Source organism: Egretta garzetta, unplaced genomic scaffold (genome assembly GCF_000687185.1).
Source record: "Egretta garzetta isolate BGI_Z169 unplaced genomic scaffold, ASM68718v1 scaffold228, whole genome shotgun sequence".
Lineage (NCBI taxonomy): Eukaryota > Metazoa > Chordata > Aves > Pelecaniformes > Ardeidae > Egretta > Egretta garzetta.
The window spans coordinates 3,947,359-3,969,197 of record NW_009260758.1 but is presented as its reverse complement, the minus strand read 5'-3'; the positions used below and the strand labels follow the sequence as shown (position 1 = coordinate 3,969,197).

The 21,839-nt window shown below is 44.0% G+C and overlaps 1 protein-coding gene across 1 annotated transcript in view; it reads right to left on the bottom strand.

Annotated features, from left to right (window-relative positions):
• FOXP1 (forkhead box P1) overlaps positions 1-21,839 on the bottom strand; it is a 402,299-nt gene that overhangs the window by 62,490 nt on the left and 317,970 nt on the right. The window contains exons 7-10 of the mRNA XM_009645970.2: positions 17,948-18,085; positions 16,754-16,843; positions 11,067-11,226; positions 4,614-4,818 (exon numbers count right to left, since the gene is read on the bottom strand). Coding sequence (XP_009644265.1) covers positions 4,614-4,818; positions 11,067-11,226; positions 16,754-16,843; positions 17,948-18,085 — 593 coding nt within the window. The remainder of the gene's footprint in view (positions 1-4,613; positions 4,819-11,066; positions 11,227-16,753; positions 16,844-17,947; positions 18,086-21,839) is intronic.

The window sequence follows — 21,839 nt, the reverse complement described above, 5'->3', positions numbered from 1 at the left end:
TGTCGCCGCTGCAGTCCATACAGCACGGTGACAGCGGACGGGACCAGCAGGCGCCCGCCACCGCTCGACAGCACCCCCAGACCGCCCGGTCCGAGCCCCAGCCGGAGCAACCTCCGCTCACCGCAGAGTGGCCGGTCAACTCCGCAGCGTTCTGCCCCTCCAAACCTACCCACATCGGCAACTATTCCCAAGCACACAGGTTTCGGGATGCCCACTGCTCATCAGGCTATAAAGTTTGTAGTCACCTAAAGCGACCGGGCATCCACCCGCTTTGTTTTGCTGGTTTTCTTAAGAAAATAATCAAGCTTCCCCCAAATAAGATGCAGCGGAACGAGATGGAAAGCGGGTACCGTCCTTGACATTTCTGAGCACAGCAGATGTACTTAACTGCCTCCCGTTATTTATTTATTTACTTGTGCAGAGAAAACGCTTGTTACTGAAGAAGCCCAAATGCTGATAAGATGATGAGAGGTTTGCATGCTGGTTGATGGTCTCACTTTCGCTTATCCTGAGTGAATACAAGTATCTATAACTAAATATTTCCCTTAGGGTACTGATGACTGAGGTATGTTTATTGCATTGAGTGAATTTATATATATAATCAGCACAATAAACATTATTAAATTGTCTGAGTAAAATCAAAGCATGAAACACACAGTCAGTGCTGAATTCTAATGATGCTGAATGCCCATGATTGCATGGGGAAAGGATCTTAACAAGCCTTGATTTGAGCTTTGGCATCCGCCTCACAAATCACACGAAATGGTCTCTCTTTAATAGTGCTGAATATTGATAAATGTCTCTGCACGGCACAACAGGGAAGTTGGTCTCTATTGGCAATCTTTACCAAAGTGTGTTTTTTCCTTCTCTACACTCAAGGGTTTACCCTGAATGATTTAATTATAATTTTCCTTGTGTAAGACAAATTAAAGAGGAGAGTAGGAGTGTCATGCCAAAGCAGATTATTTATCTCCTTAACAGATTGCTGTGCACCAAACCCCAGAGCTGCTGCTGCTGCTACTTACAGAAACTGGGCAAAATGTGGGACAAAAGCATAGATGTAATATATATTTAAAGCCCAAATGAATGAAAGCATTAACCCGTTATTTACAGCTGGAATTGTTTCATTCCTGCAAAAGCCATACACACCAGAGCACACAGAAACCGAGAGCAGCCCCGCGATGCTCCCTGGCCCGGGAGCGGAGGATGCTTCCTACTTTCACATGTATTTTTGCTTTTTGAACGTCCTGGGGTGAGTCTGGCCGCTCGCCTGCCATTTGCTTTTTTCACCATGAAGTAGAACTTCTTTTGTCACCCGGCTCTGAGCACGGCAGCCCCACAGTGGCCAGTGCCACCGGTGCCACCGGAGCTGCGCAGGACTAAAGCTTTGCTGCACACAACCGTGAGGCTGGGCGGGTGGCACGGCGACGCACGGCCACGCCAAGCAGCCAGTGACTCTTTTCCCTGCTATTTTAAACCCTTTGTTTATAACCAAAATGTGTTTTTACCCAAGATGTATAGCAGAGCTGCTGCTCGCCCAGTGACTTTTAGGCAGGTGCCTCTGCTGCTGCTGGGGTCAGCCGAGCACCCCCTGCCCCCCGGGGCCCGGGTAGCCTCCCAGCCTGACTTGTGGGATCAGGAACCCCGTAAAACGCAGCCTGAACTGTCCCAGTGACACATGCCAGAGATGACAGCGATGATTACAACTCCCACATAACCAACTTGCCTCCTGCAGCCCACTCCTTCTCAAAAACCCAAGAGGAAGGGGCGGGAGGATGGGGGGGAACAGCTTTACAGCACACGCTAAAAGTTAATGTTACCTGTATATGATTATTTATTGCTGCTGGGCAGTCGTTATGTTGTGGCTGTGGTTAACTGCTAGGACACTTAGAGTTTTTACTATGTGCTTTATACTGTTGTTTGAATCTAAATAAATAGCTTTTTGTTGCATCGGCCCAAAGCTAACAGCCAGTTGCACAGAAGGTGCAGGAACAAGAGGGGGGAAGCCACAACCCAAAAACCTGCCCTGGCCAGCCCAAACCGCAGACTTGTGCGATGGGAGGCAGAGGGCTGAGAGCCCCTCCAACAGCCCCATCTGACCCAAGCTTGGGCTCGGGACCACCGCCACAAGTCTGGTTGTGCTCACAAGCTCAGCTTTTGTGCTGAACCAGCTGGGCACAGGAACATGCCTAGATTTGTCTCCACGTCTAGCCAAGCCATGCTCCCAGCAGACCCACGATTATTTCTGGTCTCAACCTTTGGAATCAAAAAATGACCCAAACCCTTCTCACGCCTGTGCTCTCTCTTTTCGAAGCATGCTAAAATTTCACCTTCTGTGGGCTTTCAAGCACACATCTGATGGCAGAGCACAGCTCCTCTTTTCTCACTGCTCACGCGCCACCCCGAACTCCCCGCCTGTGGATAAATACCCTTTCAGAAAGGGAGCCAGTGCAACACATCTCAACAAGAGCAGTTTCTGTGTCATACGAAATCCAGGCAGGCACCACGGTGCCTGATGAGACTGCAACAAAACCCTTAAGTGCATCAGTAGGCATTCTTCTGCGTGTAGTCTCCTGCTCTACTTATGGATAAAGATGTAATTCAATCACTGCAGCAAATGGATGGCATAAACCTTCCATGTACCAAACAGAGGCAAGATAAAGCAAAGTCTGTAGCTCTCTTATTTGTATTCCTAAATATACCTATTTTTGTATTTTGATATTGTAGAGAACTCAATAGTTATGGAAGGAAAGCTTTATGGCAAGCTTTAACAACGCAGCTATCAATTCAACCACTAAGGATTTTAAGTTTTCTAACCTATACAGTCTCAAACAACACTGTGGCACGTTTATGCCTTCCTAATTAATTTATTTGGAGCTTTACTAATAAAACCGTATGTATCGCCTTGTTTGTAGACCCCAGTTGCCTCCAGGTCAGAATTACAGGACTCAAGACACAGGGATTTCCAGTTCTGCCTGACAGTATACACAGAGAAAACTCTCACTTCAGAACAGAATCCTGTATTTCCACTGCATTTCAAACTTAACAGCAATGGCACACTGTTTCCTCGGTCAGACTGCCATTAGCAGACAGCACATGCCCCTGCTCAGTGCAAGAAGATCCATTTCACCGCACGGGTTTTTGTTTTATATACTCGGTAAGAAAAACATAGCTAAAAAATGTATGGAAAAGTCATAAACCCATCTTGTTCAACTCTATATGCAGCAAAAAGGGAATTTAATTGTTTAATAAACATCAAATTGTTTTTAGTATCCCACGTAAGTCTTCATGAAAACCATGTCCTTGACACTTACATGCATTATAAATGTATACGCTGATGTTCCCCCCCATGTCCTTGCAATGGATATAAAATGATGCTTCACACACGCAGCAGTTCTTTCAACAGTGGGTGTGCTCTCCTTTTAAAAATCTATTCCCAACAGCGCTATTTTCTTAATATTAGGAAGATATAAGAGGTATTTATATAGCTTCCCTATCAATCTACTTTCAGACCACCAGAAATATAAACTCTATGGCTTAAAAATTCCATTATCCTCTTTCTAATGAATGAAAGGAGGAAGGAAAGACAAAGCCATCAGTTTCCATAAAAATCCAGCTTTCGCTAGTGGCTGCTGTAACGTTTCTAGATGGGCAAAGGGACTCTCCTGCATGCAAAGAAGCACTGCCCTCCCCGGTACGCCCACGCTGCTCGTGTGCTCTGGAGACCCTTCTCCTCCTCCTCCTCCTCCTCCTCCTCCTCCTCTACAGCCGGCAGCGACGGCGAGGCTGCAGCAGGCACTGGCACCCACGGCCCCAGCTCCTGGGACCGTCTATCTCTCCGTAAGCAAAAGTTCTGTTGTTAGGCACGCCTCAGTGAAATCCGGGGGTGTAAAGAAACAAACCTGCAATAAAGCATGCTTTGGGATAAAGCAGAGCCCGCGCCGAGAAGCACGTCAACAGACAACCCCTGATTTAAGCCATTTCTTTTAACAATGCAAGCCTAGCAACTATAAATTAACTCACACTTTTAAAAGCCAAACACCACCAGTTAGCTAATTTTATCAGCACTTAAAAAAAAACCCACTTTGTTTTAGAGAAACCTGGTGAACTCAAGCCTATCCTGCCTTGTGAAAGCAGGTAAATACAGAGTGAAAAAAGGCAAACGCGTTAGATGAGATGGGGCACTGAAATTTGGCAGAGGAACGGGTGGTAGAGCAGCCTGTACTGACCAACAGATTTTTTTTTTTTTTTTTTCCCCCTCGCCTCCAGCCTGCAAACGCAAAGCACATCAAGAGTAACACCACCCGGGATGCAAAACTCAAAAAATCCCCAGCATACGCTCTTCACACTTCCCCCAATACGCTTATCCAATGCACTTCTAATTAGCTAATTGTGCCCACATTGATCCAATTAACAAGCCATAAAGATCTGAACAAAAGGAGCGGATTCTGCCCAGTGGAGACTCCATTCAACCACGCCAAAATCAGACAGAGCAAGACGTGGAGGACAAAAACCGAGGCCAAGGCGGTTGGCCACCGCTCCCAACGATTTCGCCATCGCTTGGGCACGCTGTTCCGAGATGCTCACGGGTGGGAAAGCCCACCGGCACCTACCTCTCCCGTTTGGGAGTGTGGACCGAGAGCTGTCCATTAGTTGAGGCGTGTGGGTTGATGATTAAGGAGGTCTTAGATGGCGCGGAGGAGGAGACGCAGGTGGTGGACAGGTCCAGGCTGCTGTGGTTGTTGCTGGCTGCCTCCTCCGCTGTGTGCGAGCTTGTCACTTCCTTCCAGAGCTGCTGCAGTTCTGTTGGAATCATGCCTGAAACAAACAAATTGGATAATTAAATCAATTAACAGCTAATTCGGCCGTCTTCAAACAGTAATTAAATCAAAGAGTCAGTAAACAAAGCCTAGTGTTAGTTGTGTGTGTCTGTATGTGTGTTTTTGCGCATGTTATTATTTTTTTTTTTTAATACCTAAAGGCTAATACTGAACACCGCACCTCTCCGCTACGTTTTCTGGGGTGACACCTGCAATGCCTACGTAAGGCAAAATCCGGGTGTGGGGTCCACACGACAGGACACCCACGCCAAACTCCATGTTAATTATTATTATTTTTTGTAATTAAAATTACAGCAGGCCCATTTCCAGAGCCCCCCCCCAGGCAGAAACTGCCCCGAGCTCACAGCAAGGCTCACAGCAAAGGTGGCCAAGGGCTACTCTGCAGTCAGCTGGAAAAAAATTTTTTTTTTTAAAGATACTATTTATTTTTATTTTTTTTAAAGAAAGTGAATACTTCCTAACCTGTTTTAGAAAGAAAGGAAGGTCTTAGGAAAAAAAAAAAAATTTCTCAGCTTTATTATTATGACAACACGAACCACAATATGACTAAGTTTTAAATGATGACAAATAGCTTTGTTATTAAATACAGTTTTTATTAATCACTTTTAGACATAAATTATGAATTCATATTGTCTTCCTGAAATGCTTTTCAAATTTTAACAGTCAAATTGATTATACTATGATTATTTCATTAACACACCTATCTTTCTCATTAATTTTGGTTTCTCGAACTGCTCACTTAATTGATGGATGTGTCTACTGAAAAACTGTATAACTTTCTATACAAGTAACACTATTATTACTGTCATTTCTTAGATCAATGCTAATGAGCCATTCAAAAGTAAAATGAAAACATAAAATAAGCTTCAAGAAATAATAATAATAAAAAAATTAAAATATTTTCTTAATTGCGCCAAAACGGACAACCGGGCTCAGGACATTGCGTTCGATAAATAAGGCAAGCGAAAACTTTGCCAACTCCAGTGGGCCAAGCCGAAGGCTGGAAGGGGAGCCGCGCGCGTCAGCGTGACACGGCCTCGCGCTGAGATCATGCTTTTGGATAAAGCTGATGTTTGTGACATGATCAAACAAGTCAAGTTTCTCTCACTGAAGACTGTCTCAGTGCTCTTTCAGAGAAGGCCGTGGGAAAAAAATTAGCAGTAGCGACGCATCGCTTAAATATTCAGGGGAGAGAAAAAAAAAAATAAAATAAAATAAAAGCCAGTGTCTGTGTGTTTTTAAAGAAGGTTTCTCGTCCCTGTGCTACCAGATCATCATTTGGATGACTGTTCATTGTGTCAGCGTGTTGTGGCACTGGAGCTATCCTAAGGAAACCTGCCATTTTCTGAGTGTATAGCAGCAGCTCACACAGGCATGGATCTCACCAAACCTAAGGTATCGAAATAGAAAAAAATAAAAAAAAAAAAGGCAGTATGCATTATATTCATTTGAAACACATAATAAAAAATGCCAAGGTCTAAATTTAATTTATTTTTGTCATTTAGAATACAATGGATAGATAATCATCTCAACGTGATCAGCCAAACATCTTTACTTTGCTAAACTGTTAAAGATTTTAATTATGCTAGCTTTGGAGAGCACTGGTCTAATGAGGCGATAGACTCCAGAGAATCTAAGTGGTTAAGAACTGTGAAATGAGTCTGATAGGATTTTTTTATATTCACCGTGGATCGTTTGCATATCAAAGAGGAGTAAATTATTGCACGACAGACCAATAACCTTCCCCGCCTTTCCGAGAGTAGCATTAACAAAAACAGTTGGTCTCCGGTAACGGTTCACTACAAAAAAAATGCTAAAATCCTTAAGTATCTGCAATTAATATATATTATGAAAGAGGCTTCAATTTATACATTAAGTGATCAGATATTCTTAAGACACATCCGTTTCTCTAAAGCCACGTCGTTTTCCTTTCATCAGACCCAAATGCCAATTATATTTTGATGGATTTTGTCCCAAATGAGCATTTAGTTATTAGACATATTCAATTATTACTTGTCCCCTGAAATTAAACCTCTGAGCAAATTAAACAAAGAAAAAGGTCAGTACACAAGCCGACGTCCTGTTTTGCTGTATCGGGGCTATTATTTTCAAACACCTTGCGAAGTGACAGTGTGGGATGTATTTTTATCTAACACGCCTGACAGGACTGTCTGCGCACTAACAATTACCTGGGAGCAGGGCTGACCCTTACACCACTGTTTACTCAGTTGAAACAATAGTGAATAGACTTGTCTGTTGATGATAACATATTGATATGAGACCATATGAGTCGGCACCTATTTTTATTTTCCAGAATAAGCAAAAAGGGAAAAAAAAAACCCTGGCTTCCCCCCCCCCCCATATCCATATCTGGATTTCTGCAGGTTTTTAATTAGAGATGGGCTGGCACCCACTCTCTTCTCCTCCTTTCTCCTCTCCCCTTGGTCACTTCTGGATCTACCAATGCTTTATGCCAAGGAAAAGCTTGCAAGCGTTACAGCCGTTAAAATAGACATATGCATAATAGTTATTCCTCGCTGCAGATCCTCTAGAAGTCAAAGGGTTTGGTCTAACTTCCTCTACAGGAGTAACTCCTCTTAGCACTACCGACAGCTATACCGCACGTTGAAAGAAAAATAAAAAACACCCAGTTGGGGGGGGGGGGGGAATGCTGGAGATAATAAGGGGGATTTCAGGCTGGGTGACATGAAATTAAAGAGTTAATCGTGATGTCATACACGTCTGCACACAACCCCTTAACAACTGACATCACTGGATTAATACAATAAAATTTTAAAAAAGCCCCTTCCTCTTCCTTCCCCAAATTTAGTTCTTTTAAGAGTAATTCTGGAGAGAATTCCTAACTAGCCTATCAACCTGGGCAGCTGAAAGGTATGCTCATTACTCACCCGGCAAAATGGTTAAATAAAATAATAGAACAAATGGTAAAAGCAAGTCAAATATATCCATGAACACTTGCAATAAATTATGTAATTTACCATTTAACAGTTTCATTTTAACAGCGAGAGCTAAATTTTAAGTCAGATTCCCAGAACTGCGCTGCAATTACTCGAGATCGCTACTGCTGGTGCTGCAACTTCGTACGTACCAGTAACGGGATTTAGACCTGAAACTGCCAAATCTATGGCAGCAATCAGGCACCCAGATGTCTCAGTCCTATTATTTTCACTCGCTGGTGATCTGAAGTGTGATTTGCAGTTTCATTTTGCAGATACTAAAGATCTAGCTCTCGCGGCTCAGAACACTGCTGAAATGTGGTTTATTTTTAAATTGCTACTATGTACAGATGCAAAATCTAGATTATAGATGTGTCTAAATACAAAGCAGAAAAGATTACACAAATATAACATTAAAGGATGTGCTATTTTGTGTAAGACAATAGGCAAGCACTAAAAACTAAAATGAAACTAAAATATAGCTTTAAACAATGTATTAGTTCTAAAAACATAACAAAAAAAATCACTTATGAAGTAGCATTCTCTCCTTAGGAACATTTATTACTATTACAGATACTTAAGAATAAAAGCAAAATGCTTTTAACTGAATTCATAGCTACATTCACTAGAGGGATGATTCTTTTATTTTTTTTTTCTTTAATACGCACATTTCCAGTATTTGTCTCAGTCTTGCAAACTGTTCTGAAAACAAAAGGGCACGATACATGTGATTTTTTTTTTAAATAAGAAGTGTACATTACCAATTATTTTAAACTATGGCCCTGGCTCTTCATTGCATTTTTCAGGACAACTAGTCCCCTTCATTATGAAAGAAAATGTAGGCACAGGTTTAAAAAATGTATGTTGTGGGGACAGTTGACAGATTACTGCTCACGGAACTCAATTTCCCAACCCCAGGTATCACCGGCTCAAAGACAAACAGAGTTGCTCAACCTCTTTGTGTCCTTGTACCTCCATACCCAGGTGACCATGTTCAAGCAAGCAGAAAGTTGATTTAAACCTCATAATGACATCAGTTTTAAGACATCGTCTCTCTGATAAAAAAAAAAAAAATAAAATAAAATATCGTGCTGTATTGCAACCTGCCTGAATTCTCAAGTTACTCCTTCCTCCCGCCACCGAGCCCCGGCTCCAGCCACCCCCAGCTCATTTCCCTGCAAGAACCAGCCCTTTCTGCTTATGTTTATGTCGTCTCCAGCGTGCAAGTCGGCACCCCTTAGGTTTTAAATACGCTGCTCCGCCAGGACTAATAGTTACACTACCCTGCTAACCATATCAATCAATGCCACGACTGCTGAATTACCTACTGGTGTCTCCGACGTGTTACCGCACAGATTACACTTCATGCATCACCACATTCATTTCTTTCACATTACACATGAGCGTGTCTTGTCACTGCCCAATTGCCCTCCTTTGGACAGCTTAACTGATGTACTATACAATGAACCTTACCGAGCAAACTTAATAGTATAGGAGCTGTGGGAAAAATTAGAAAGGTTGAAGCTTGAGGCCGGTGGGTGTGTGGGAACAGCCTGGGATGCTTCCAACAATAAATCTGAAGCGTAATTAGCGCACGCTACAACGTTTTGCAAGTGTAAATGGCATTTCGTCTACATGCCCTTTTTCCTGGACTCGTTTCACGCCTTCTCCCCATCATGCAGTGCATGGACGCTCCCTGACCAACGACCACCCCGGACCTGATCCTGCAGCTCCCAGCCAGGCACCGCCTCGCTGCTCAGCAGCCTCCCACTCATGCACAGGACTAGTCTAGACCTGGTGTCCAGCTTTGGGATGCTGGAAAGCTAAACTAGTCTTGCAGAGGGAGGTGTCAGGTCCCCAGAAGCTTAGTCTCTCATGACAGGGGTTAGGAGCTCAAATACCTTTGTAAGCCTCACAAAACCAAGCCTAAATAAACCACGCCAGCCACACAGCAAAGCAGAGTCCACTCCCCAGCTTTGTCCCTGTTTATCCATGTAAGTTAATATTCACCAGCCACCTCGCTCTGCTTTTTGTAGCTATGTACACACAAAAAAGGAGGGTGAAGAACAGAAGCAGTTTTGTCCCATCTCCCCCATTTAACCAAATAGAGCTGAATGTAAATTCATTATATGGTTTAGCAACTTGTAGCAGCCCTAAGGCTGCTTTGAAAAGCCCAAATCATTCAACGTGAGATGACTCAAGTAGTTGAGGTGGATGATTAAATGTATTATGGGGAAAGGGAAGGAAAAGGCATGATCACTCAGCGATACCAGCATCATGGTTGACAGACCTGGTCTTCCCTGAGCCATGCCAACTTCAAACAGTCTGCCTTAATCACAGCAGCCAGAGCTCAGGCAAGTCTGTTAAAAAGTCCCAAGGCTTGCAGACAAAACCAGCTTAAAAAAAAACCAACAAAAAACCCAAGAAAAAAACCAAATTCAAGCCAAAGAGGAAAAGAGAGACTAATATAAAAACCCCAGGTTATAATCATTGTCAAAAGTATTGCAATTTAAGTAGTTACTGCTTTCAACGTATCAGTATCTTAAAAAAAAAATACAAATAAGGATTTGAGCAAAGCAGTAACTTCTTGCAGAGCGCAGGACTGAACAAAGATGTAGGAGGATCTAATTGTCAATAACAGCATTAAAATTAAACAGAGTTAATCCCAATTTGCCTCCGCGTGGAGGGAGGAATGAAGCCACGATGCACAGAGGCAGTGAAACGAAGGCCGTGCAAACAGGCGTGGAGAGGAGGCACCGCCACCTCTCCCTCTCGGCCGCAGCAAAGGGCAATCAAATTTCTACAGTTGGGCAGCCTGCGGATCAAGAGCTGCTCTGCGCCCGGCTCCTCGCCAGGCTGGAATCAGAAAGGGCCCAAGTAACACATTAAAAAAGGAAAAGCTGCTCTCACACTATCCCTTACCCATGAACCCAGCACCAAGAATCGATTAAGACGCCTCCTGTGAAGGATTTCAGGCTCAGATTAGCACAACCAGCAGCTTCGAGTCCACCAGACCGGCGATAGCTGTGCAAATTGAATCCGAACTCCAAACCGCCTGCCTCCCGCTAGCCAGAGCGGTCCACGATTTCAGCGTTGCCCTTCTCAAAAAATATCTTTATAATGCCCACCCTGCCTGTCAGGATTTTTCTGTGCTTATTATTTTATGAGCCTAATAGATCTCTCTCCGTCTCTGACTGAGTGACAATTTCATGTGCGTGCATGCTATCGCTTTGCCAGACGGCCGGCAGCTCCCAAACCCCTCACCTACCTTGTGCAAGGGGTTGCAAAGGCAGAGTAGGCTGGCCAGGCTGGATCGTTAGCAGCCCCTGACGCTGCAAAGACAGGAGGTGCTGCTGTTGCAACTGCTGCATCTGTAGGAGTTGCTGCTGAAAGGCCAACTGCTGCGTAGCCACCTGCTGTTGCTGGGGCTGGAAAAAAAAATAAAAAATAAAGAAGGCACATTTGTCAATACAGAGCAAAGCATTAACAGAGGATTTACAGGGCTCCTTGTCTCAACACACTTCAACTTCTGATCGCAGTCACCCGGTATCAAGGCAAGCTAGCGAGCCCACCACCCCGTATCAAAGACCCCAAGGCACGCTTAGGTGCTGGAGTTAACCACAGGGCTGCAGTCGATTCCCACCTCCAGTGGTTGTTTTCATCCTCCCTAAACCCCTCCTGCCATCCCCATTAAAAATGTCTGCAGCGTTTCTTGGTCCACGCTACCGCGTCGCCCTGGTCCACGTGGCCGTGCTGTACCCCAGCAGTGGCTGCATTTCAGCGGTGGGTAAAGCAAACGCTGCCGGCAGCTGCCAAAAGTCCTGGGCAATTCTTGGAGGCAAAGAACGTGCACAACGTGAGAACTGCACCACACGATCACAATTAAGACGGAATGAAAAACAACCCCGGCACCGTGCCCTGTTTGCTCATGCAAGGGTTGTCTCAACTATTAAGGCAATACGACTGGCTTAATTTATGGTATTTTATACTTACTCTCTCTTATTCATCCATCAAGCCCCACAACACTTTCTGTTGTGTTCGGAATTACTCTGTGCTGTATTTAAGGCTGCTACTTCTGCACTTTGAAAATTTTAATTATTCTCACTAGAAAGAAGATGGAGTTGCTTTACTCCACAGGGATGTGAACCTTGAACCTTCGAGGTGTAAAAGAACATGTTGCTTTTCTCACTACTGTACCCGGAGAAGCTTTTAACTACTCTGTTTATCACTTCTGACATAAATAAATGAGAAAAAATCAGACCTTTGAAGAAGAAAAACTTCATCTAATATTGTTAATTAGCCATGACAAACGATGAAATAACATTGTAAATCTTTCATAGAAACAGCCACTAGATTTTAATTACACACATTCATAATTTAGCAAACAACATCTTACTTGAATGTGAGTGTTTAATATGTACAGTACTCCAGGCTTCAGAGTCCTTAATTTTGTTCAGTTAAGGAAGCCTCTAGGTTTTGCTTCCATGCTCATCTTGTATTTTATTTGCTTTGTTCTTTAAAACCCATGAAAGGCTTTGCATCTTGATAAATATCTTTTTATTTATTGTACAATGACAGGAGGAAAACTTTTGTTGTGTAAAACATCAATACATCATGCCAGTGTTTAGCAGTTCCTTGTGCTAGCCAAAAAAAATTAATGTAGATTTCCTTAGTAATTATCTGAGTGATAGAAAGATAATACAGTGCAGTAGTACAATAAATAGAAGGAAATTATCTAATATCCCTAATCTGCTAGGAATCATATCAAGGTGGAGGTCTTATACACATTATGGCTAACAATTACGGAAAGAAAATTAACTCTTACGAAACTGCATACTTTCACAAACCAACCCCAGCCAGATCCCAAGCTTTTTGTCGCCCTTCCTTGACACCGAGCCAGAGGATCACTGGCCCCGTTCCCTGCTGGTGTCGAGCAAGGAAAAAAAAAAAAAAACAAAACCAAAACCCCAAAAAAACCCACCAGAGCTGCAGGAGTGGGGCTGAGGGACACCAGCCAGGGGGCTGGCCCCCGCCGCCCTGTACCGCCGTGCCCCACCAACTTTAATACTGCAACCAACTCTATACCCACGGCTGTGCCGACAGGAAAGTTGGTTTGCCTTCTTTCCAAAGAAAAACTAGGACTCTGGAGAACAGAGTTAAACAAATAGGTGCTTAGATATTCTGAAACTCGGCAAGTTCTCATTTCTTTGCAACAGCTTGCTCAGACGGATCCACTTGCTCAACTATTTCCAACAGCACCAGATGAATTCAAGCCCCAGCAACAGTTATATTAAGAGTTAAAGTAATGTTTGCCTCCATAAATATTCATTTTCTAAATATACATATACACTTAATATATATTTTCAGATATATATATAAAATGGTAGTACATAAAAATCTAGTTACGGTAAGCTGTATTTTACCTATTTGCCATCTGAGTGTAAAGTTAGCGTGTTTTTTTTTTTTTTTAATTAAAAAAAAAACCTCCTTTCTATAAATTGGTACCTATTTGCCATCTGAGTGTAAAGTTAGCGTGGTTTTTTTTTTTTAATAAAAAAAAAAAAACTCCTTTCTATAAATTGACTGATGCCCGTTTGGTTGTCTTCTCAGCTATCCTAAGAAAAGCTCTTGAACGCTCTCGACTTTGAAAAGCCAGGATATAAAAGTATACAAGGCCCATTGTCCAAGAAAGAATTTAAAAGCAAGACACGTTGCCAAACTGCGCTCCCCACCCAGTTACCAAACACAGGATACAAGGCAGTTTGTTTACTTCTCACAATTGAATGCATACAAAAAAGGTCTCAGTGCAGTCCTGTTGTCAGGTCAGTAGTCAGTGTTAAAATGCTGAAATATCCTGATAAAACTTGCATTTTTGATCCCCTCCCTAAAGCTGCTGTCAAAGGTCTGTTTTCCTTTCTTAGGTTACTCCCTACTGCCTAACATAAACTGTCACAACTGCCGGAGGACAAACGGCCCTTTTTGGAAAACAACCCGCCCCGTCCAGCGCCAGGGCATGGAGCGGGATCCTTCTGTAAAGCCCCCCCTGCCCCGGGGAGAGGCAGCCCCGCAGGGCTGAGGTCTCGCCCCGGCGCCTCTTGCTCGTGGTAACGGGCACCGTGCGATGCTCACCCTCTGCTACACCTCCAGTAAAACCCACCAGAAAAAAACCCGACTGGGGTCCGCCTGTTATCCTGCTCGGGGGCCGGATCCCTTTTACCAGCCGGGCTTGGGAGTTTTGTTGTGTTTTTCTTCTTTCACGAGGGGTACAATAGGACAAGGCAGTCACAAAATGACTTGGGGGATGCAGGACATGAATACACTTGTTCCATCTGTCAAGGTACCAACTCAGCCCTCGTTAGCGCGGCAGCCGCCGGTCCCCACCACGGCACTGCTCGCCATGTGCCCCGACCGCCAGTTTTTAACGTGGGGAGCGGGGGGGAAGATAAAATAAAAGGCCAGCGCTTGCATGCTAATTTAGCAAGAATAACCTCCGTAAGGCAGGAAAAACGGGGCTGAACAAACCCGCGGGGTGAAACACATCGTTGAAACGGGCCTTCACTGAAACCATCAGCAAAACCAGCCCCACAAAACCCCAGAAAAAAGCCAAAGAGACTCGGGCCCCTTGTTCTCTTAACAGATCCAGTGTTAAAATGCTCTTCTTGAAACAGGAAGGAGCCCTTTCTTATTGTTGCCTTCGATAGTGTAATATCAGAAGTGTGACCACAGTAAATCAGTGTGTTAGATATTGAAATGCCATCACATTGTCTAACTTCCCTTCTCGTCTTTTCTAACACAAAGTATTTTTTCTTTAAGCTCCGAGCCCTCATCTTTGTGTCTGAGATGCTCTCCTGTCTGACAACAGCAATTTAGAAGAGTTAACTTTTATCGTTCATTCTGCTGTGTAACTTTCCCCTTCAAATTTCTTTATCTGCCCTCTGAGCTCATCTGAACTTTCATGTTCTCCCAGCATGCAGGCTTGCATTCAAAACTATGTCTAATAGACCAAATAAGAGGTTAATAAGAAGTGGCAACAGAAAGAAAAAATACAATCCCTGGTAACTGATAAGAATGACAGTGGCAGCCCTTTATTGTTTGTCTTCAAATATAGAGTTAAAGATCTTTAAAAAACTAAATTTTGACGCCTTTGAAAAGAAAGAAGCACAAAATAACAACAGGGGGTTATTGCCTGCCAGCCACAGGGGAGAAGCTCCATAATTCTTATTCTCCCTTTTGAAGGCTGTTAGAAACCTGATTCAAAAAAGCAACAGCAGAAGGAGAAAGCCTCTTGAGGCTATCGCCATTTCCTGTGATCATGCATAATGCGTTTCAAAAGTGGGTTTTTACCAATTCTGTTGATCAATTGCACCTCCTTCATATTCCCTCTTTTTTCTGCTGTGTTTACATCTGATGTGACTCAATGACAAGCGCTGTCTGAGACTGTGAAACAGACCTGTCATGTTGATTTATGGGCGCATCAAACCACGACTTGTCCAAACTGAAGCTCGCAGTTCATTAATTAGAGAGTTGTGACTTTGAAGTCAGCTTTCAGACTGTGGTTTTTAACATTTGGCTTAATTTATATGCTCTTGAATGTGGATCTCTAAGGAAAAAACTGAAATTCCCTTCTTGTCTTTGAACTTCTTTTGACCGCACAATAATCATTTCTTTGTCCAGAGTGATGCCTGCATCCCAGAGTCATTAACGCGCATTGAACTGCCACTGATGAGTAAGCCCTACTGAATTAGAAAAACAGCCAGCAAAACAAAGCTGAGAGCATTCTGCACAGTGATATCTCACAATTACATGCCTTCCCTCCCTGTGCCATTTCCATTTTAATTACTGTTAGTCCTTTAGATTTACATTTTAGACACTTTTTAATCTGTTCCCTTTTTATTATAGTGGCGCCCGTAAGCGCGCTATGGTTAAGGTTGTGTCAGCGTTTCCATTATAAACCCCCCTATTTTCAGGGGTTTATAACTCAGCTGGAAAAATTCACTCTGGGTTGAAACTTGGCACAGGTGGCACGATTTGCCAAAATTTGGGGGGCGGGGGGCTGGAGTTGGTGCGTGCTTTGAGCAGCGCCACTTGCAAAGTGACGCACAAGCGCTGCCGCAGGACACCACGCGGCGTCTCGTGCCAAGAGGCAGCTTTCTAGGCGCTACCTAAGCCAGCACTGATGTCAGATTAAACACGAGAGGCTCAAACTCCTTGCGACTAGAGGGGCGAACTCGGTACCTTAAAAATAAACGTAATTACAGCAAAATTAAATTTAAGCACAGCAAAACCAGCAAACAAAGTTTAGGACGTGAGAGGTATTTTGAAAGGGAAGTGCATTGAAAGGACGGGCAGAAACCAACCTGGCCTGTCCCGTTCCTGCCATGGACTGCGGTGGCATCAGAGCGAGGTCTCCTGATGCCACGCTACGAAAAAAGGGGCGGCGTTCCCGCACCACCTCTGCATCTCGGACCTCGCTTCTCAGCGTCCCCACCGAGGCTGTCCCGCGCGGTCCCTCCCGCTACGCCCGTGCTGCGAGGAACGTGCAACCAGACCCTCTCCGGTTGGCAACCTCAAGGCCAAACTCAACGTCTCTTGGCGTTCTGCCCCGTTTAGAGAGGACAGCATCGTCTTGGGTGCCTGCTGCCTTGCCCCCTCCTCCCCTTTACAACATAACTAACTTCCAAAAGCACTCTCCCAAGATACAAGTCTAGATGCTTGCTCCAGTACTCATACCGAACATCAAGGCATGGTTCCCCGCTATAAAATATGTGGCAGCAAGCAAATGGAAAGCACAGGAAAATACAGGCGAAAACAGGACAATAACTCTAAATCTGAAAGCTGAGACCCGATAGAGTCAGTTCAGTTGTGCAATCATTTATAAGATGAATGACAGTTTAATAGCCACTAGACAGTCCCCGGGGATCTGTGGTTTGAAAGTAAAATGGGTATTGTCTGTACCTCTTTAGGCTGTTTTCCAGCATGTTGTTGCTGTAAAAGTTGAAGCTGCAACTGTTCCTGTTGTTTCTTATAAAACTCTTGAAGCTGCTGCTACAAAGAAAAGGAAAGATGGTAAGTAACAAAGTGGAGAGCCAATTCAGTGTCCCTTTTGGTGTAACACACAAACTGTGATTTGAAAAATAGCATCCTTTTATCTGTAATGGTCTGACCTTTAGTTTGAAACTCAACAATAAATTCAGTGCACACTGACTATTCTTGGCATTATCGTTTGAAAAGTAATCTCCAAAATGAACTGATGAAAAACATACCATTTTCTACACAAACTAATTAAAATAAGGCAAGGAATGACCTTTGATTGTAACAACAAAGCCAAAATGCCCTTGCTGAGAAGAGCCTGGCGAAGCTCTGCTGTGAAACACACATGCTTTCTAAATGATAGGGTTTGACTGTATTAAGTGTTGTTCAATACATGCATAGACATCCTGGGAAACACTCTCCTCCTCCCCGCTCCCCAGATGTGCGCCGTGCAGGCAGCGCTCCGGCACGGGCAGGAGGGAGCGTGGCAGCCAGGAAGGAGCACGCGAGGCCGGGCTGGGGGGGGGGGACGCGGACACCCGCCCGGGATTCGTGAGCCCCCGCTGTGCCGTACCCTACGGTAACGGAGCCTCGGGGCTTGTCGGTGGCCAACTTTCAGCTGAAAGAGGACCGTGGGCTGTGAGAAACGCCGGCACACCGCACGTTGGCTGGAATCAAACAGATTAAGGCTTGCAAACCTCTTCACTTTTATTGCCACCCTTTCCATAGGCCTTTACGGTGCCAGATGGACATAACGAGGTCTAAAATGGGAAGTATCGCCCTACTACCTTGTTTATTCCAATTTGTCAGGGCAGCCCATGCTTTCTGGGGGATGGAGGCAAAAGCAACAGGGACATCTGCCGAAGTCCTGACACTTAAATATGCATCTGTATTATTTAGCTGATCTTGGAAACACTCCTAGCACTGCTCCCTGGATTTGTTTCCAGTAGCTATTTCTAGAACTAAAAACAAAAGAGAAGTCAGTTCATCTCGAGAGCACGGCTGCTCCGAGGTACGGACCCGAGACGTGGGCAGCTCCTTTCCCCAGGAACGTTTCAGGAGGCGAAGCCCTCCGGTATCTGCAGGGGCCACCCGAGCAGCTGTTAAGAAAACAATTACCTGTTGAAGCATGAGTGCCTGCTGCTGTTGGAGCAGGACTTGGAGTTGCTGGGGAGTTAGCACTTGTTGCTGGAGGATCTGCTGCATTTGCTGGGGAGTGATCACTTGAGGTGTCATCATAGCCACCGACACTGGAACCTGAAGCGCAAGAGGAGAGCAAAGAGGGGGTCAGGTCAGAGCACACCGCCGCAGCTCCTCCACACCAGGGGACCCCATGCCTGGCACCGAGGGTGCTGAAGGCCAGAGGGTCCCTACGGCCCACCGCAGCAGGCACGAGGGGTACCGACCGCATCTTCCTGGCGACGAAATTCCCCTTTTGCGAAACATTATTGCGATGCGAATTCTTTAGAGCAAGCGGTATGGTAAACCCTGTTAAGGTGTATTTATTTCTACAAGGAACCGTCAGCTGGGTCCTTTCCCTGGCAGAAAACCCTTGCCTTCCGCACAGAAATCCAACAGCCGAGTATCCCACGCTGATGGGATCTAGACCCTATTACGACAGGTTTTGAAGAAAATTGAAGGAAGGCTCAGTGATGTGAATAACAGCACTAGACTCCTATGCAATTTTAACAGAAAGGCCCTACCACGATGTCTTTACCATTCCATATTCACCCAGCATACAGATGTCTTCAATTCTTTCATATTATGTGAGATACCATTAAAAGCCGCTTTCCATGACATTTCAGTGACAAACAGCTACAGTGATGAACTTGATAGCATTTCATATTTGCAACTGTTAACACGTTTCTGCACGGGCATCTTTGCAAGGAACCTGTACACTGTATCTGAAAGGATGATGTCTTGTTCAGATAAAACACTGACATTAAAATGACAGGCTGTCTTGGCCAAGGTTACACAAATTGTATTCAAGCGGATACCTAATGACAATGCTATGAATTCTGCAAGCTTTCTAGAATGTAATTTAGCTATTCAAAATAATCACTGCACTTGTGTTTAATTTGCAGACTACACGAGAACCATTTTGTCAGTCCCAGTAATGCAAGAAGACTATTTCCCTCGAAACCCACCCCTCTACCCTCCACCCCAAAAAAGGAAAAGAAAAGGAGGGGAAAAAACACAATAGAGGAAAAGACAAAACCCATATGAGTTTTAACAGTAATGTTTAAGCACCTTACTTTTCTATAGTTTCAAATCAAATACGTGACAGCACGAAACTAAAAGCAGTAAAGGATATACTTTGCTAAAAAGGATCTCCTGTCATCTCATGTATTACAATAAAAGGTAATAATATGTTTAGCACTTTTTCTGTGCACCACTTTTTAAAAAATCAGCAGACAATAGCTGATCAGAAGATAAAGGAGTTTAAAAAAAAAAATCTCCCACTGTAGTAGTAAGCAAGAGAGAAATGCAGTATTAATTTTATGTAACATAATGTCTTAATATGCAGTTTATCTTGACTTTTTCACATGATTTGTCCTGTCATTTGCATAGCAAGCTCTCATTCCTAATTTCACAGTCATTATGCACTGATGTCCTGATTTCTCAGCATCACTAATTTTGATGAACTAAAAATGGTTCCTGAAGGTCAGACGCGTGTACACCGCACATCTCCCCGCGTTGTTGTGTACACGGCGCGTGCCAGGGCCAGACACCGCCTCGCACACGTTTGCCCGAGCAAAGCCCGGCGAAGGCTCGCACGCCTCCGACATCCCACCAACGCAACCACGGCGGGGTCCTCTGTGCGCTCCCCGCGGCACGGCGTGGTCCCACCTATCTCATGTGGGCCAGGCAGGCGTGAACACAGGCAAATGAAGATTTAATTACAGGTCAAATGCCAGTCCCACCGAAGCCAGCGGCCGTTCTCCCGTGGCCGGCGCAGCTTGCCCGTGTCACCGGGAAAGCCACCGGCCGGCCACCGCGCCGTGCCACCGCCTGGCCACGCAGGACCAGCTCTGGGGACATCGAGTCATCAGGATGGGTAGTCCCATTAATTCGGAAGATCTTAATCTGTAGCCTTTTAAAAACTTTTCTGGGAGTAGAACATTATTTCATTAAATACTGCCGTCACTATCTTCGCCCCGAAGCGTGACTCACCTTCGTTATTCTCATCTCCAGAGAAGTTTACTTTACCCTCGGGTTTGTACTACTTTTCATTGAAGTTGGACTGAGCAAACAGAAGAGGAAGCATGTTTAAGTGTGTTTTCTGTGCCCTTCTTGGAAGACAGACAACACAAATACTCTTCAGTCAGATTTATGACGGCAAGCGGGGATACAGACAGGAATAGGGTGGGGTGCTGTAAACCCTACACATCGGTGATTAATACGGAGGGCCACATTCTGCCCTCAGCTAGGCAGAGACAACTCCCATCCACTTCCATGGCTTTTCTGGACATTTGTCTTGGGACAAATCTAAGGATTTGGCCCTACCTTTGAAAACTGGCCACGTACCTTCCGGTGAAGAATCTCCTAGCTGCACCCTCTTTGCTAGAACAGAAGCACTTAACTAGCACGGAAAAAACCCCCCATATATATATATTTTTATATATATATATATATGGCACACCTAGGAGTACGAGTTTGCATTGATCTGTTCAACTTCATTTTACCATCTGAAACCACGTTTTCACACCACATCTGTGCCTCTGAAGAAGGTCCTGCCTTCCATTTATAAACACGGCAAACAGCCACATTTAGCCAAAGTTTGTGCTTCAGCCTATCAGGAAAGCAACTTACGGAAACCTTTTGGAAACAAATTCAAATAAACCAGAAACTACCGCGTCAAAAAACAACGCGGGCGCCCCGGCCAAGCGTGGGCACACGTACAGTTTGAGGGCTTTAAATAGTTAAGAGTGATGGCCTATATATCCACTCTCTTAACTCCCGACGTCCAACTTTTTCATGTAGCTAGTCCCTGGTAATACTAGGAATCAAAGGGCATGCAGCACCAGCAATAGGCTATTATAGCCCACACTTTATTACCCATTACTACCGAGGTCATTAGCGGTAAGAGTGATTGTACCGGTCTTAACCTATTGATCATTGTAACTACTATCATTTAATCCCGTGTTGAATGTCTGGAAAGCTGCTAAAGGCACACAAGAGAGAGTGCTTTAGCGATGAGAAATATAGCCAAAGCTTGGAAATTACACTTTGATTCATAAAATCTAGCCAGTGGTTTAAATCAATAGTATTTAAAACAGTCATGTAAGTTCTTAACTACAGCTCTCTAATATTTATGGGTCCCTTTTTGAGTGTATTCAGTCAAAACTAAACTTTATTTTAGACACTGTGCAATATACTTTACATTACGTTAGATAAAAAAATATTTATTTCTGATATTTTGTCCGATAGTAAAGGAAAACTAAACTGAGGGCTATAAATTAATTTTAGATTTCTATCTCTCAGATGTCAACTAAAATGTGTTGCCAAAAAAAATTACAAACCAACTTTAAAAATGGCTTAACTGTTTAAGTACATGAAAATGAGCGTGTTTTATGAGTTAACAATGAATCACAGAAGGCAGTTTATGAAGAACTAAAATAATTCTGTCTTACTGCCTTCGGGGAGTTGAAGTTCAAATTAAACTACTGGCAGATACACTTAAAGAATGCTAAGTTAGCATGCAGAGGAGAAATCAGTCTTGTCTTTTTTTAACTTGTTTATTTTCCACATGAAACACGATTGTTGTTATTGATACGATTAACGAACTGCTTCTGGTATTGTTGACTGATAACAATAGGGTGTGGTAGATACCCAGCTGCATGTAAACCTGGCAGCAAAGGTAAAAATACAGCTGCAATTTGGCTGTCGGAGCCGTACTAGTATAGACCTGCTGACATGCTAATACCATCAACGGCAAAAAATGTCTTTAATACTCACAACTGTTTTCAGACACTATTTCTCCCAGGGTTTTGCTGCCTGCTGTTTCTCC